The sequence below is a fragment of the Stegodyphus dumicola genome, chromosome 8 (assembly GCF_044657685.1).
Source record: "Stegodyphus dumicola isolate Sdum_Otavi_A_Nest chromosome 8, ASM4465768v1".
NCBI lineage: Eukaryota > Metazoa > Arthropoda > Arachnida > Araneae > Eresidae > Stegodyphus > Stegodyphus dumicola.
Window position 1 is genome coordinate 70,919,320 of NC_140775.1, and position 18,917 is coordinate 70,938,236.

The following is an 18,917-nucleotide window of genomic DNA, read 5'->3' on the forward strand; positions in this document are numbered from 1 at the left end:
ACATGCTGTTGTCTATTGTCCTTGACACTTGAACACAGCAAGCCTTGCAAGGAAGTATGGTCCAAAAGTTCAGAGATGTAGCGGCAGCTATTGAAAGTAACAGCAATACATACAGTACAAAGTCCATAATCCGGACTCGTCGGGACTTCGGCGATTCCAGATTAGGGGTTTTTCCGGATTATAGATCATCAATTTAAATCTGGTAAGATGGCATGCAGAAATAATACAATTAAAAATATGAAACAGTAATTTATGAAATAAAGAGCAATCATGATCTAAAGGGTATCAAAATTTACAAAAAAGAAAAAAAAAAAAAAAAAAGCTTAATATTTATTTGTTTACTTTAGTAAACATTTCTATCAATGTAAGTTGTTTAAGTTGCTTCGTTTTATGTGATAATACTTTCTCTTTAATTCTATAAACAGATATAATTTCTTGTTCAGTTACGAAATTCCGCTGTTCAAGTCCCGTTAATTGCTGTGCCGAGAATACCGACTAACTTGTCAATCGAAATTTGTTCGTTTTCAATAACGTTCTCTGTTACTTTCTTCACTATCGGAAGCTCACATGGGTAAATGCTTTATGCGCATGCATAGCGGACGCACGCATCAAACACGCATGCGTAAGTTTGTGGCTTTGAGGTCCCGGATTATAGATCATTCTGGATAATGGACATTCGGATTAGAGACTTTGTACTGTATTATGCAGCTGATGTAGTAAAATCCAATGGAATCCCAAACAATAGCTTCAAGCAATGAACTGATACAGTGATGCATAATGCAAAGTTCATGATATCCATCACAGCAGTACAGTATATACAGTAACTGCAGAAATGAACAGCTTCCAAAGATTGCTTGCTTCTGCGGACAATATTGAAAGTCACATGTTAAAACAGGATATAGTGCAACAGACCCCATTATACAATGGTATGCAATGACACAAGTTTTTGTGCAACATACTGTACTTCTTCGGCTGGGGTACTTGACGTTGCTAGGCGATTTGTCACTGCTATACATGCATCCCTGTCCCCTCATTTGCCAGTGTGATGAGCATCGTACAATCATTTCTATTGATCAATCTGTTTTCCCCACATTTAACAATACCATATTTGCACCACTGTAGCTTGATTTTGTCCAAATGAGCATCAATGTCTTAGTAAAATAATCCATAGTCTTTATAAGCTACAATCTTCTCCTATCAAACTTGGAATCTTGCTTGAATGTCTACTCTTTCTTTTTTAATGAGGCACGCTAAAATTTCCCACAGTAGGAAAATAAATATTCTATTGATTAAAACAGCCTATTATAGTTCCATTTTATAGTGCTTATAGATGATGTCACTGTATACATGATTTGCATATGTACATATATACTACAACTAATAAAAATCTGATGTGTACACCACGACTTCCTTGTACAGAATATTAAATTATATGCATTTTTCCTTGCATTTCATTTAAACTCATTGGATTGAATTAAATCTACTTCGTCGATTAGTGCATAAAGCACAATAGAAGAAATGCACTCCAAAATTCACTATATTTGTTTACCATACCGACACTCTGGCATTAGTTTCAGCGTTATATTTCATTCATATTATAACTCAGAATGCACAAAATTTATAACATTTGAAGAATTATTTAATTGTTGCTACATGTTCTATTCAAATACTATAATAAATCTAGAATGATGTATAAAAGAAATTAAGCAAACAAAACAAAAAAAGAAACATTCACCGACAATTCAGTATTTCTCATTCAATTAATTCAGTTCTCACTTCGCGACAAGGCAAAAATACATAAAAACTCAAAATAGTGGTATTAAAAATTACGAAGTAAATCTTAAACACTTATTTCCTCCAAAAATTCCAGAAAGAATTAAGCATGATTTAATTCGCAATAATAAATGAAGGCATTATCTTTGTTGTTGCAAAGCTTAGTCTCTCTAGATTGGCAATAAATCTACTATTCTGCTGTTTCAAATGTAAACAAATATGTCCGCCATGTTATTTAAAAATTAGGCTTAACCGCACTTAAACAGCTTTTAAATTGTTGATAATTCTACAAATATTGCTTGCAGATTTCCTAAAGGCTCAAAATTCTTAACCGGAAGATAAGAACAACATAATTAAATCATTTTTAAAGCAAAAAATGCACAATTTACAAGCATGTAAGAATAAAGAAACTAAGCTCACTGAGCCGGGTAACAGAGTGGGGTAATATATTTATATACTGAGCCGGGTAATATACTTATATATATATAAATATATTCATATACGTTTGGTGCGGACAATTGCAACCAAAAATACGAGGTGCACATTTACAAGTTATAGCAGTCCTATATACAAAATTTCAACATTCTGAGGATACTAGTTTTTGAGTTATGCGAGATACATACGTATGCACGTATGTACAGACACCATGAAAAATTCTCTTCAGAATTCATTTTAAAGCAGTTTTATAATTTTTTTTGGAGGAAAAGAGTCTTTTATTCTGTCCTTACATACAGATGTCACGCAAAAATATTGTTAAATTGCATTCGATAGTGGTCAAAATGGATATTTTCGTTGAAATATGCTGCCAGAAACTTTTCGCGATTACAATACTTCCTTTTTACTTCGTACAAGGAAGTAATAATAAATAATTTTAAATCTGATGAATACTAATTTAAAAATAAGGCATTCTATATTAAAGAAGTATGGCTTCAAAATGCATACCAGTATAGATAGTTGCTCCTGTTCTTCTAATTATTTCTTCTAACCAATATACAGTATCTACTAAATTACTAAATGATACTCCACCCCAATCGAGCAGTTGATGGTTGACCAATCACAACGCAGACCAGAGGAAAGGGTGACAGAACTAAATTACATTGCTGCATTCGAATGACGTGGTTTGCTAGGTCTCGACACAAAAGTTGCTCCTCTTTTATAGAAACAGTCATGGTTCTATGTAAACCATAATATCCATAATTAATTTGAGTTTAACAAAAATTCAGCAAAATTTTCAACTACATTAGAAAATTTATGAATGCATATATTAATATTTCACATTAAAATATCATACTACTTTTAACCAAGCAACTTCCATGAACACACTCTTCAATTATGCTTTATGTAAATTCAAAAATACCTCTATGAAAAAAAAAAATTAGCTAAAACACCCAAAATTAAACCTTTGAGAATGACTGTCACTTACATATGACAGATGTTACTTTATATAAGACCGCTGCAATGGATGCAGAGCCAAAAAATAAATAAATAAATAAAATAACCTCAGAAGAAATTACAAATGCATGATTTCGCATAAACACTAGTATTTCTGTAATAGCTAGTGAGTTCCTTAGCTCCTACTATAGATATAGCATGATTTCCTTTTCATCTTCAAAAAATAAAATGTGTAGTATTATCACCCTCTCTTCTTTTCTTTCATTTGAACATAACAGCTTATGCTTTTGAATGGAAACAAATTCTATCCTCTGCTCTCTAAAGCTTGTGATAGAGAATGCCTGCCTGAAACAGGTCTCGTGTATTTTACTAATTTTATTGTACGAAAACTGAAAGTGCAAAATCATGCAAATAGTTTAACTTCTGAGGGATGCAGTTACAATAAGAACATAACAAATAAAAAACATTCATGGATAAACTAGTTCTAATTAGCATCATATTTATTTAACAGAAATCAACATTTCAATAAGAATACAAATTAACAATATCTAACACAGTATCATTTCTACTTTCCTATATCTAAATCTCACAAGTTCCAATTGCTGTCTATTGCTATCCCTATTCCTCTAATCATTTAATGCTGCTGAAACTGCTATGTCAATCTGATTGAAAATTATGTGAACACTTCAAAAATTTTCAAAACCTTGTGCTAAAAAATGCTAAGGGGTAAAATATGCAAATAACTATGTTACAGTCGAAAGTCGTTAATTCGGACACCCATAATCCGGAATGATCTATAATCCGGACCTCAAAGCTAATAACTTTCTGCGCATGCGCCACGTTGACACATGTACATAGGCGTTTACGCGTGCGCGTAAGACCTCTTACGACTGAGCATTTGCGTGTGCGCAAGCGCAGAATACGTTTTCGCGTGCGCATTTTATGTATAACGAACGGTATAAGCTAAAATTATCTAATTATCTATTTCAGTTAATGTTGATGATTGCGTTGTTCCTTAATTTTCGAATTGGATCCGGCTTATTATTTTTTGCAGACTGTAAGAGCAATACTATAAAAGTAAACTTGAACTTTCGATTATGTCAAATAGAATTTCCGAATCTGAGGCTCCCAAAGGATCGTACAAAACGAAAGTATGTTTCGATGTCCATCAAACAAAAAGTGGAATTGCTGCAAAAAATGGATAAAGACATGAAGAATGTGACAGAGAGGTTAGTGAAAACGAAAAAATTTCAATTGACAAGTTAGTCGGTATTCTCGGCACAGCAATTAACGGGACTTGAACAGCAGAATTTCGTAACTGAACAAGAAATTATATCTGTTTATAGAATTAAAGAGAAAGTATTATCACATAAAACGAAGCAACTTAAACAACTTACATTGAAAGAAATGTTTAATAAAGTAAACAAATAAATATTAAGCTTTTTTTTTTTTTTTTTTTTTTTTTTTTTTTTTTTTTTTTTTTTTTGTAAATTTTGATACCCTTTAGATTATAATTGTTCTTTATTTCATAAATTACGGTTTCATATTTTTAATTTTAGAATTTCTGCATGCCATCTTACGCGATTTAAAACTGATGATCTATAATCCGGAAAAATCGATAATCCGGAATCATCGAAGTCCCGACGAGTCCGGATTAACGACTTTTGACTGTAATTTTTTTTCATTTCTATTTCTTTGTACTTTTTTAAGGGAATATTTTTTTCACTTACAGTACAATAAATCAGACACCAGAACAGATGCATCAGATATAGAAAATATGATAAAAAAAGGTAGCTTCTAGATTGCCTGAGGAAAAAATTTGAATTTTCACTGCAACATTCAGATAGGAATAAAAATGCAATAGATCAAATGACAAAGTAAGTTAGATAGCTTCAAAGTTTTAATAGCTGAGATATGCATTAACAAAGGCTGATTGCTCAATATGAAATATCAATTTGTATTCATTTTTCAACTTCCGATTATACAGAATTTTTTTTTTTTTTTACTCATCTCAGATTCCATTACTTTGCAGTTTCACATATAAACCAGACAAGCAACATGCTTTATCAAATGCTTTGCCCATATCTGGTATAGGTAACACATTTTCAAATCTTATATTTTGTATTACCTTATTTGATTTACTTTAGCTTGCTTTTTGATTCATAAAACAGTATTAAATGTACATAAAAACTAAACAACCTTTTTTTGGTAATTCAATACAATTTTTAACAACATTAAATTACAAAAATGAATAGCTCAATAAAAGCAACAGGAAATTAATAAAACTTAACCATGATTTTAGATTAGCCATCCAATGGTTTTAGATTTTTATGGACATCAGCCTTGCACTAAAATTATACAATATAAAATGTTAATTTACTATTAAAATACACAAAGAAAAATGTGATTCTCGATAAATATTAAATGACAACATAACTTCTGGCACAACAGAATACAATTGTAAAAAAAGTTAAAGATACAGAAGTTCTCAACTGCTTGGGGCAGTTGAATCCTGCTATTACAGATCAATATCATAAGACAGCCACTAGCAACATAATAAAGAAATGGTAAAATATTTTGCAATATGCAAATGAAACTTGAAGCTACAACATGGCACATCATATTTTCTTTTGCAAATATGATATGCCACGTTTTTGCATTTGTTTTGTATTTCACTGATAAGGAGTAGGCAACTTGGTACAGTTTTACATTTCTCTTAACAGGCCCTCATAGTATAGATAAAATCGCTTATTATAACTTGTGGCGACAAACTTATTCTTATAAGAACAAGGATTTCAGTGTCTGGAAGATCTTTGGAGGGCACTGACATTGCACAATGGCTCTTTCTAAAACATCCCAAATACATACTACAGGACATAGGCCTGGCAACATCACTAGATACACCACATGGCAAATACCTACTTCTTACAGAAAACTGTTGACTACCATCCATAAAAATAAAATCCCCTCTCTAGCAGCTACCCAGAGAAGCCTCATGTAAATCTCAATTCTAACACTGTACAGTCAAAATTCTCCCATCAAATACATAGGGTGGTATATAATTATTAAACATAATAACTCCCTACACAAGGACTCCGCTTCTTTGAAGGTCTTTTGATTTCCCTTGTATTGATGATGGTAGATCCCATGCTTTCTTTAAAAGAAGACTCATTCAGAATCATTCTGTGTACTGAATCTCAACTCATCATTGAAGAAGATATGGGCCTGGGCTTTCTATGTCCAAAAATGGTTTGCCTGACTCCATTAAATACCAGCTCTTTAGCACAGCCTCTTTAGGAGGGCACATATCACTGATCATAATGTGTAAAGAGCCTGCTCTGATAGATATTTATATACAATTTTCCTAGAAATTGTTCCAGATGCAAAATGAGATTAAGGAGTTTTCTAGCCATCATGTATCATTTGCTTTATATATACAGATATTAATAAAAAAAAAAGTGCATTAAAACGGTATGTGGAAGCACACTATGTATGTAATGAAAAATAAAAATTATTTTGCTAAAAATGTTTTTAATCCCCAAATCCTAACTTTGGGTAAAGAGTCTAAAAACCAAAGGCTTAATGTAACTTAAGTTTCATATTATATGCAAAATATTTACTATACATTACATAAAGATAACTATTAAGTCATTGAGACATAAAATACAAAATTTCATAATTTATGCACAATTATATATTTCACGTATAGTATAGATTAGTAGCTGAAAATAATACAACATAAATTATGTATTTCACATATAGTATAGATTAGTAGCTGAAAATAATACTCTTGGACTAACTTTTTATTTCTCTCAGATAAGAATATACATACTTAACAGTTGTATCACCACGGAGTTGAAAGTTAAAATAAAACCACACTTACCTTGGTTGAAGATTATGTACACTTCTATCATAACCTCTGAAATATTCTTTTAATGACACTGGTTCTCCAAACCGCACACAAACATTCCCAAAATAGTCTGACATAACTTTACGTGCCTTAATTAAACCCTGTGGAAAAAGTTTCTTTTGTTAATAATAACTGAAAGCTTTTACAGTTTTGAACAATAACTTTTACAAATAACGAAATCTAGCTTTTGATGCAGTCTCCTGGTTCCTATATTTATATTTGAGAAAGTGTTATACTAGTTATGAAAAAATAAAAACACAAGAAGTTTGACTGCAATATATCAAAAATTGACCAAGATAGTTAATTTCAAAACTTGCAGTTTTTGATGTCATTTTCAACTTGCCTTGAGGAGTTGGTTAATTAAATTAGAATAATTTGAGGAAATAAGTAACCTTTTTGACCCGACTTTTGCATGATTAAAATTTAACTATGAATAGTTTAATTTAATGTTGATGTACTAAAAGAAGTGTAACATGAGTTTAAAGTTAACTTTTCTCCGTTTCTCGGAAATCTGCTAGGGCAATATGTCCCAATCGCATTGTCAACTGGGACTATTTGTTCCAATCATCTAGGATATTACTCTTACTCAGAAAATAAAACTAAAATTTATGGTAATATATAATGCAAATATTACAAAACAAACTCTGTCACATGCACTAGTTCATATACAACAGAAATTTTCATATATCTTTTATAAACACAAATATAATATATCAGCATGTAGTAATTTGATCACTGGTGGGACATATTAGCCCACTGTTAAATATGATTGAGACAATATATCCCACAAAAAAAAATTATTCAAAATTTCTTAAATCTGACATGTTAAATTACTACTTAATAAGAACTATTTCATACTAAATATGCATAAATAAAATTGTACTTGCTGCAAGATTTAAAAAATAGACAAACTGAAACTTGAGTAATCGGTGTGCTCAAAAACATAAGCGCACCATCTGCAATCTAAAAGTGTTGCCAGGTTTCTTTAGCCATTATTTGTTCCCTAATTCCTTAAAAACATTGCAAATGTAAAAACCTATTTAAAAGTGGGTTTTATTTACCCAACAGGGCATGAAATCTAATCTCCGGGACTTATGTGCCTATTAGGACCGAAAGGGTTAAATGAAGTACAACAAAAATATGTATAATTTAATAAGCATACAAGGAAGTTGCATGGTGTTCACATCATATTTTTTACTTTAATTTCAGTTATCTCATTTATCTACATGCAATAAATATTACACCACCTTTTTTTTTATTTGTTTTTATTTTACGGTTTTTCTCTTTTTAGAAAGGAATTCCAGGTATAAAACCAACAGAAATTAAAGAAGAACAATTAGTGATGGAAGTTTAGCATAAATGGGAGTAAAAACATGAAAATAAATAAATAAAACAAAAAGCTTCTAAGGCTCAACATTAAGTAAAAGGAATAAAGACAGAAATTAGCCAAAATGTTCCAATACAGCATAAAAAATGCATAGTGTGGCTTTTAATAAAACAAGTTCGTTGATTGGAAAAGAAACCACTTTTAAGGCACAGCAAACAAATGCTGTTTATACATGAAAGAGGAAAGAAAGTGCAAAGGAGAAAGAAACTCCACAAGTCTACAATTTAAAATTCTATATTATGTTAAAGAAAAGGAAAAAAAAACCACTTAATATTTTTTAACAATATTATTTTAAAAGAAAGTAAACAGTTTGATAATGTTCATAAATTTCAAGATGATACAAAACCTAGATCTTTTGATGCAGAAGTTTAAATGAAGGATAATTATAGATATAATTTTCAGGAAAAAAGAAAAATTTACCAATTTCAGAATCACTGCCCAATAAATTAAGTTAAAGAGTCATAATAACTAATATTCACAACCTAATAACAAACCTGTAGGCTGAACACTTTTTCTACTTTAGGACACTTAAGCAGCTGAACACTTTAAAAAATGTATATGCAAATTTTAAAATTTGTTACTCTACTTAACTTTTTAATATACAAAATACAAATAAATTTAATAAAAAAGAAACTTCTGAAAAGACAATAAAATTATCTGCAAAGAAAAGTATACAATTAGTGATGAAAAGATGAATGATGATCTTATTGTTACCCATTGATTTAACAAGAAGATATAGCTGATAAACTTGAAATTCATATTACAATCATTAAAAAAAATCCGATGTGTACACCATATGGCTTCCTCGTACAGAATATTAAATTATACGCATTTTTTCTTGCATTTTATTTAAACTTATTAGATTGAATTAAACCTACTTCGCCGACAGCGCATAAACCACAATAGAATAAATGCATTCTTTAAAATTCACTTTGTTTACCATAGTGACACTCTAGGCACTAGGTTTACTTAACAGTATTATATTTCATTCCTATTATAACTCAGAATGCACAAAATGTAAATAATTTAAAGAATTATCTAATCGTTGCCACATGTTCTATTCAAATACTATAATAAGGCTAGAACTTTGTACAAAAGAAATTAAGCAAACAAAACAAAACAGAAACAGTTTTTCACAGACGATTGAGTATTTCTCATTTAATTAATTCAGTTTTCACTTCGCAAGAAGACAAAAATACATAAAAACTCAAAATATCTATATTAAAAATTACGAAGTAAATCTCAAACGCTTATTTCCTCGAAAAAATTCCAGAAAGAATTAAGCATGATTTAATTGGCAAAAATAAATGAATGCGTTATCTTTGTTGTTGCGAAGCTAAGTTTCTCTAGATTGGCAACAAAATCCACTAGTCTCCTGTTTCAAATGTAAACATCAATGGCCGCCATTAAAAACAGCCTTAGCGGCAATTAAACAACTTTAAAACTGCTGATAATTCTAAAAATATTGCACACAGATTTACTAAAGGCATAAAATCCTTAACCGGAAGATAAAAACAACATAATTCAATCATTTTTAAAGCAAAAAATGTACAATTTACAAACATATAAGAGTAAAGAAACTGAGATCACTGAGCCGGGTAATAGAGTGGATATATATATAAATATATTTATATACGTTTAGTGCTGCCGATTGCAACCAAAATACGAGGTGCACATCTACATGTTATAGCAGTCCTATATACAAAATTTTAACGTTCTGAGGCTACTCGTTTTTGAGTTATGCGAGATACGTACGTACATATGTTCGTACAGACGCCACGAAAAATTCTCTTCAGAATTAATTTTAAAGCAGTTGTATAATTTTTTTGAAGGAAAAGAGTATTTTATTCTGTCCTTACGTACAGATATGATGCAAAAACATCATTAAATTGCATTCGATAGCGGTCAAAATGGATATTTTCATTGAAATATGCTGCCTGAAACTTTTCGCGATTAGAATACTTCCTTTTTACTTCGTACAAGGAAGTAAAAAGGATAAAAGTTTACAATGAAAAAATTCTGTGAATAAAGAAGAATATGCTATTAGTCTTGTAAATATAGAACTTGCCCATATAGGAAATATTAATCAGCAAATTAAAGACTACAATTTACAGCACTTTATGTATATGTATATTTTGTGTAGTAGATTTTTTAATTCAAAAATATTCTTGTTAATCAGACAAACATTTATGCTTAGAAATATAACATGATTTTATCAATACATTCAAATACAAGTATTTGTTTTCTTTTGTTTATATCATTTACTGTTTGTAAATATACTGAATGCAAAATAGTCCTCAAAGACATTCTGAAACATTTCACAAATATTCTGCTTTACTAATTGATTACATTAATTTTATATTTTACTTAATTTCTTGTAAACCTATTCAAAATTTACTGGTAATAATGTTTTAAAACCTTTCTAAACAATTTTTTCATTCTTGTCTAAAATTTTTAGATTAAATCTCTTAAACCTTTTTAATGTTATCTGACTTCATTTCATATCAATGTTTTACCACTGTTTAAATTAAATACGATGATTTCATGTAAAAGAATTTTATGAGGCCCATAAATAAAGTAGTGTGCCTGGAAACACTGCACTCAGTTTGGCAGTATTGCAGACTTCCCATCTGGTGAAAAGGGTACAGGAATATTTGAGGCACAGCCAGCTTGAATTTGAATGTTTGGACTGTGTAGAGTCATAAAGTTGCACATAGGAATTTTTTTTTGGAGGGAGGGGGGTAACTGCTTTTTCTCTGTGCATTCTGAAAATGAGCGCCATCAATTTCAAGCAAAGTTGTATTATCGGATTTTCCTTAAAAACTTTCACATAGCTTCAGCAGACCTTTGAAGACAATATTTTGTCAAGAATCCAGATTTTTCAGATGGTTTAAGGGATTTTCAGAAAGAATGGAATTGGTTAAAGACTAATCTTAGAAGGTCTGCAACTGCACAAACTGCCAAAATGTTGCCAAAAATCTGGAATATAGTGTGTTCTGAGTGTCCCTTGGCAGTTAAAATGATCAGAGAAGAGCTGAATCATGCTACTATTCATCAGATTTTGACAAATGAATTTGGAATACAGAGTCTCTGTGAAAAATTGTTTTAAAAACTATTATAAAAACAAAGAATAACTTATCGAAATTTAAAAAAAAAAAAAAAAAAAAAAAAAGCAAGAATGAGCATATCAAAGTTGATTTGGTTTTTCAGCTGATAAGGATAAATGCCTTGATATTTAGGAGCAGACTGTAAATGATCCTCATTTTCTGGAACATAAAAATACTGCTCATGAGTTTTGGGTATTTTTTGAGTACTACCCAGAAAGCAACAGCCAGAAACGGCAGACCTCAAACTTATCAAAATTTAAAAAAAAAAAAAAAAGCAAGAATGAGCATATCAAAGTTGATTTGGTTTTTCAGTTGATAAGGAGCCCATCAACAAAAAGTTTGTGTCTTCAGAGAAAACAGTGTATTAACATGACAGTTCTTGAAAGACTGAAAAACGGTCATGAGTGTGAGGCCAAGAATCAAGACCAACTGGGTGCTGCATCATGAAAATATGCCTTGTCACACCACATTTTCAATTATTAATGAGTTTTAAGGAAGTAAAACATACCTGGGGCTTTTTAACCTCTTTAAGGTGGGGACATCTTGAGTCAATAGGACTTTTTTCAGTACCCAAGATTGAAAACCCACCTAAAGGATATCATTTTGGCACACTAGTAAACATTTAAATGACTTTGAGTAACCAACTGAAGGCAATTCTAGTGTCTGAGTTCCAGCAATATTATGAAGAATAGAAAATTGTCTCTAATACTACATAGCTTCCCAAGGCGATTACTTTAAAGAAGACAATGTGAAATTGTAATTTTAATTGAAAAAAATTATCTACTTTATTTACAGGCTTCATAATTCTTATATCTGAAGAGAATTAATATTATATTTTCTTTATTCTTTTTACTGATTTAGTAAAAACACATTTTAAAATTTATTTAAAATCAGCACTACATTAACAGAACTCAGAATAAAACTACCACTACAATTAAATTGTTCTTAGGTTTCCTTGCTTTCAGAACTATTCACATTATATAAATTTCATATAAAACAGAATTGGGCATTACAGTAAATTGGCTATTTATGCAGTTTACTTTCTAAAATACTTCATTTTTGTTTCTAAGACTAAAAGCACTTACTTAATTTCACTTCCTTTTCATTTTTATTACTTCTTTTCCCATCAAAAATTCATCTAATTGAAAATATTATTTCTTTCTATAAACAGCAATTTATGCTTCTGCTTCGTAAAAACAGTACGACCATTTACTCAACCAAGCATTATAATAAGCAAATGCCGAAATTTCAGGATTTTTTAAATAATCTACATAAAATATATGCCATAAGCCAAGAAGATGGGTATATATGTTTTGTAAAGAGGTTTAAATATTATAGCATTGCTGTTTGTCAGATCACTTTTAACATTTCCTTTATTTCCCAATAAAATGCTTTTTTTTTATTAAGGGATAAACTTTAATAGTTTGATCCAGTTTTACTTCTAGCTGTCTTAATGGACTAATAACATGAGGTGCCTAGAGTGTTGCTCAAAAACAGGAGCATTTTTCCACACGAAATTCTCCATATAAGCATCTCCTCATAGATAGATAATCTTATAGTGTTTTATCATAATATCTAGTACATTGGCTAGTGAAGCTGATTGTTGTACCAATGAGCCCAACTCAAAATCACGGAATAAGCATGGATATTTGTAAGCATACAGTATCTGTGCAGCGAGAGGCACTCAAAATACAAGGGGAGCCAAAAGTTTTCTCAAGAGGTTGATGATAGAGGAAGAGGCAATGGAAACTCTGAGACTGCCCCTCTGGAATGTTCTGCCTCAAAATTTGAGTGGAACTGCTAAGGTCCTGCCCATTTCTACTTCTACTTGTGTTGTATCACAAATAATCCAGATTAGAAAACATTTTCTAATTATTATTGTAATCTCAGTTTTCTTCTTCACACTAACTATTTAGTTGCAACTTCTTAAAAATTTCCAAGACGAATATCTGCTTGTGAAGAAAAATGCCATTTTAATGTGCAAATGGGAGAGTGATCATGACAACACTGAGAGTTATTTTCTAACCATATATTAATTAAATATCCCCACAAAACTCACAGAAAAATATTTTAAGCTAATGGTTAAGTCTAATTTATAGTTCTCAAGGGCATAGCAAATTTAAAACAGTGTGGGGTAATAAATGATCCTGTTACACCAGCTGTAGGGGATTATGCCCACCGATTATATCCTTTACTTCTTGTCTTCTTAATTTTTTTTCCTTACCCTTTTTTTATATCTTACAATTTTAATTTCTTTTGACTTACCACAGATAAAAAATGTTACACATAAAATAATGTATCTTTATTTATATGTATAAGATTGATCAGCTAGTTATTTAAAAGCTTACCTGCAATTTACCATAGATAATTTATTTAATTGTTTGATTTTAAATTGATGCAATTTGATTGAATTTAAAAATGTTCAGGCATTTTAGAATATAGTACACGAAAGTTTTCCTAAAAAAGCATCTGGCCAAAAAAAAAAAAAAAAAAAGTGTGCGACAGAAAATTATAAGAAAGGCATTTGGCAGGCTAATAAAATTTGAAACAATGTGTTTATAACAACAGTTATGCAAGTCACTGCCATATTAAAAGTTATTTACAATTACAGCTTTGTTCATAATTTTTAATAGCTTTTTATTAATGAATGGAAAACTTAAGAAATATGCTTGGAATACAAAAATTTAATAGCTGTCAGCTCTCTATAGCATTGTTCTTTTTTTAACATTATATAGGTCTATACATGCACAAAAATATTAGAATACTCTTACTCGTGTTGATTCTTTAGGTTTGGGAACACCCAATAGCTCATAAGCGTACAATGTTTCTTCCAGAGTCCGATCATAGCTTATGCTGATTGGTACTACAATAATGTCTGGAACTTTAGATGAAAAATACATATCCAATATTACTTGCAACATGCCTATAGAAATACAATACAAAAGTACCCATCTTTAAAAATTCTGATAAATCATAAAATTTAGTTTTTTTTAATTAAAAAAATATCTAAATTACCTAATTTGGGGACAAGAGATTTAGCAGTTCTGCTTCGAGTTCCTTCTATAAAGAATTCTAGAGGATATTCACAACCTTCAATATGAGTCTGAACATACTCAGAAAAAATCTCTCGATATAGTCGATCATTGACAAAAGAGCGCCGAATGAAAAATGCTCCAGCACCTCTTAATAAAAAACTTAATGCTTTAAGTCCCAAAAAGTCTAAAAAAAGGCAGAGAAAGGTGAAAAAATTTTTACATTTTAAATGTAATAACATTTTAATACACAACACATTATCAAAGATAAAATAATTATGCTGACATGTTATGCTCAAGGCATCTTAAATTTTCAAAGTTACTCCCTGCACATTAGTATTTCCTTAAAACAAATGATCCCCCCACTTTTTTTTACTTATCAACCCTTCACATGAACATCTCTGGTCTTGCAACAATGATCTGCACTTTTAATTATTATTGTTGTCACATTAACACTTGCTTACTAGTTTAAAGTCTGCATTTAATGTTTTAGAAGATTTTATTAACACAATAAAGGCAGAGGATCTTGACGAAAGTATGCTAGGTAACGCGGCGACCGCTTCACCTCGTTTTTCGTCCTTTAGCGGGCAATATTTTGTGTAATCATAAAAAAATTTAGACTTAAAAAAGTTTGATTCAGAAGTCAAACAACAAAAATCAGCGTTAATTCACAAAATTTTCACAGGACTAGTTTCGATGGTTTTACCGAACCATCATCTTCAGCATTTGCGGTTTTGCAGCTGAAGATGATGGTTCGGTAAAACCATCGAAACTAGTCCTGTGAAAATTTTGTGAATTAACGCTGATTTTTGTTGTTTGACTTCTGAATCAGTATTTATTCGGCGTGTTATTGTGTCTTAATTAAAAAAGTTTATTTAAACTCTTAAAAACTACAAGAAATATTTAAAAAGAACTAAACACTAATTACAAAAAAATGTTTTAAAGTATATATTTATGAGAAGAATCTAGTATTTTTTATGAGTGTGATAATGTTGATAACATTCGCAATGGTGAAGAGGTGCATATCAAAACTCGCATTTGAAGCAAGTCAACTTTTTTTTTTTATGCGGCGCACAAACTATGCAGTTTTCGTTGGGCATATAGCTTTTTGCCTTTATTTTCTATCCAAATTAATTTGTGCTTTTTTATGTCTAGCGAAAGAAGTCCAGGCAAATCAATTTTATATCGTGGAGTCCGTGGTGCCAAGTTCGATGTACCAGGTTGTGGCTCTTCAATGTCCATCAAATCATCTGCATATATATCTTTATTTTCACGTAAAACCATATTGAAGGATTTCAAAGTTTACTGCAAGTAGAATTTGAACAACCGAACAGCTTCAAACCACAAAACATACTCAATACAAATGTTAAGTGGCACATGGATTGCACAATCCCTGCACTAGCTACAATCGAGATAAATGCGCAAGCTACAGTTGAGATAAATCGTATTACTACGACTCCCGCCTTTAAACTATATTCGAGATAAATCATAGTACTACAACTCCTGCTTTTAAGCTACAGTCGAGATAAATCATTAATACTATGACTACCGCCTTTAAGATACAGTCGAGATAAATCGTAGTACTACGCATCCCGCTTTAAGCTACAATCGAGATAAATCGTAGTACTACGACTCCCTTTAAGCTACAGTCGAGATAAATCATAGTACAACAACTCCCGCCTTTAAGCTATACTCGAGATAAAGCATAGTACTAAGACTCCCGCCTTTAAGCTACAGTCGAGATAAATTGTAGTACTACGACTCCTGCTTTTAATGTGTTAAGAAGTGTTATCTTGACTGCATAAATAATCTTAAAACATGCACAATTTAAGAAACAAACTCTGTGCAGTCTCCAACATTTTCAATTATTTGAAAAAGTTTGATACTAAAAAATGAAAAAGAAAACTTTTAAAAAGCACATTTAATTTTGAAAATTTCTCAATGCAGTTTGTAAGCCTTTAGAGTTTAGTGTAAACTTTTCGCAATCGAGTTTCTAATTTTGGAGCTGCTACAGGATGTATAAAATGAAACATTAAGTGAAATGTGAAAATGTGAAGTTGCTGCAAAAAATGGATATAGGTATATTTGTCTCAAAATTTTACGAGGAGTATGGCATTGGAAAGTCAACTGTATATGTCATAAAACAGTATATTAAAAGCAGGTATATCTAAGTATGATATTTCTTTGACTTTTGTTCCTAAATATATATATATAGCGTTACATATTTTCTTAAGTTATACAGTAAAAGCCCGACTACCTGGCATTCAACTAACCAGAATAATCGAGAATTTTAGGAAAAAATTTCCCTGAAAAATTGAGTAAATGCATCATAGAACTTATAATATCATTAATATTTCATGTTGAATCCCACTGTTGCCAAAGAGTGTGATTTAGTGCCAGTAATGGATAAGCATGATGTCACAGTATAATTATAAGATGTTCATTTCAGTTTAATGTAAATCCAATTAATTCTCAACAAGCCAGTTTAGTTTTGATACAGAAGGATATAAATTCCATTTTTCCTCACATTTTGAAAAAATTATAAATATTTCAAACTGCACGGTGGAATATATTCAGTATCCAGACATTAAAAATAAAGCCACGATATGCAACATTGAAAGCATATAAACAATGGCAATATATATATGAAAAATTATGATAAGCAATTAAAGTATTTTATATACAATATCCATAATTTGTATCTCTTTATTAGCTAACTAAATATAGTACAAAGTTCGAGATCTGGACGTGCAATATCCGAAATGATCTAAAATACGGACCTTAAAAAGACACCAAAAAACATTTTTTAAGGATTTTTCTTTTTTTTTTTTTTTTTAATGCTTTACACATGCGCGTTTGATTTTTTTCCCCATAATAAAGCATGTGGAGAGTCCTGATTCTTAATTTCACTTCAGCACTTGAGCAAATGCCTCGTTATTGAAGAAACAATCATTGTAGCATAAATTTGTGTGGTCAATAATTTGGCTCCATAGCTCCTGCTTGGCATACATTTCAAACTGAAACATTCTATGTAGAAACATCGTTGATTTTACAAATACTAATATTTTATATCCCTGATGCCGACCTGGCGACATTATTTATTATATTTTGCTTTCATTGCTGCATGTTTATCAACATATGACAACTTCAGTAATGACTCGTGCAGTGATGCCTAAACAATTTTTCTTATATTAGTAACTGAATAACAAAGAGTATGGTAACCTTTTATGTTGACATTATGCTTGGTGATGATTACATATTTAAGTTAAATGCATTAAATATTGACAAGGAAAATTTTAACAAAAATTTCTTTTCGTGTGCTAAAAATAGTTGTTGTTAATCATAATCACAGGCCGAAAGATTACATTTAGTGCTACCTGAATTAAGAATAACTGATTTTTTATTTGCATAAACTGAGAGCTGGAGCCACAGCTTGTAAAACTACACTAAGCAGAAAAATTTATGGAAGACAAAATGTTTGGAACTTAGAGAAGCACCGAGTAACAAAATTAAGGAATGACAAAATTTTGAGAATTTAGGAAAAATACTGGAACCCAAAATTTTGGGGTGGAAAAAGTTTAGAACTTAGGAAGGTGCTGGGTAGCAGAATTTAGGACCCACAGAGACTGCATCAGGTGGTAAAATATCTAGCGCCAACTCTCAGTAAGCTTAACTATATGTGGGAATTTATTTATTCAGGACTTCGATAAGCCTTAAACATATGCAAAAAATAGACCTAAGTATTACTAAAGTAACTAAGTACAGTCAAAAGTCGTTAATCCGGACTCGTCGGGACTTCGGCGATTCCGGATTATCGATTTTTCCGGATTATAGATCATCAGTTTAAATCTCGTAAGATGGCATGCAGAAATTCTAAAATTAAAAATATGAAACCGTAATTTATGAAATAAAGAACAATTATGATCTAAAGGGTATCAAAATTTGCAAAAAGAAAAAGCTTAATATTTATTTGTTTACTTTATTAAACATTTCTTTCAATGTAAAGTTGTTTAAGTTTTGCTTCGTTTCATGTGATAATACTTTCTCTTTAATTCTATTAAACAGACATAATTTCTTGTTCAGTTACAAAGTTCCGCCGTTCAAGTCCTATAATTGCTGTGTCAAGAACACCGACTAATTTGTCAATCTAAATTTTTTTGTTTTCAATAACCTCTGTCACTTTTCTTCGCTATCAGAAGCGAATTATAATGACGAGAAACTTGTTTTAAATCATATCAAAGACGGAGCATATCGAGATGAAATACTATATTTGGTAAGGAATTATAAGCCAAATAAAATAAAAACATCTGTGCTGA

General features: G+C 30.7%; 1 protein-coding gene across 1 annotated transcript in view; it reads right to left on the bottom strand.

Moving 5' to 3' along the window:
- Positions 1-18,917, bottom strand: part of Gnpat (dihydroxyacetone phosphate acyltransferase) — a 99,139-nt gene that overhangs the window by 49,123 nt on the left and 31,099 nt on the right. Inside the window, 5 exon segments of the mRNA XM_085821987.1 lie at positions 2,716-2,797; positions 2,799-2,946; positions 7,049-7,176; positions 14,341-14,492; positions 14,585-14,788. Coding sequence (XP_085678113.1) covers positions 2,716-2,797; positions 2,799-2,946; positions 7,049-7,176; positions 14,341-14,492; positions 14,585-14,788 — 714 coding nt within the window.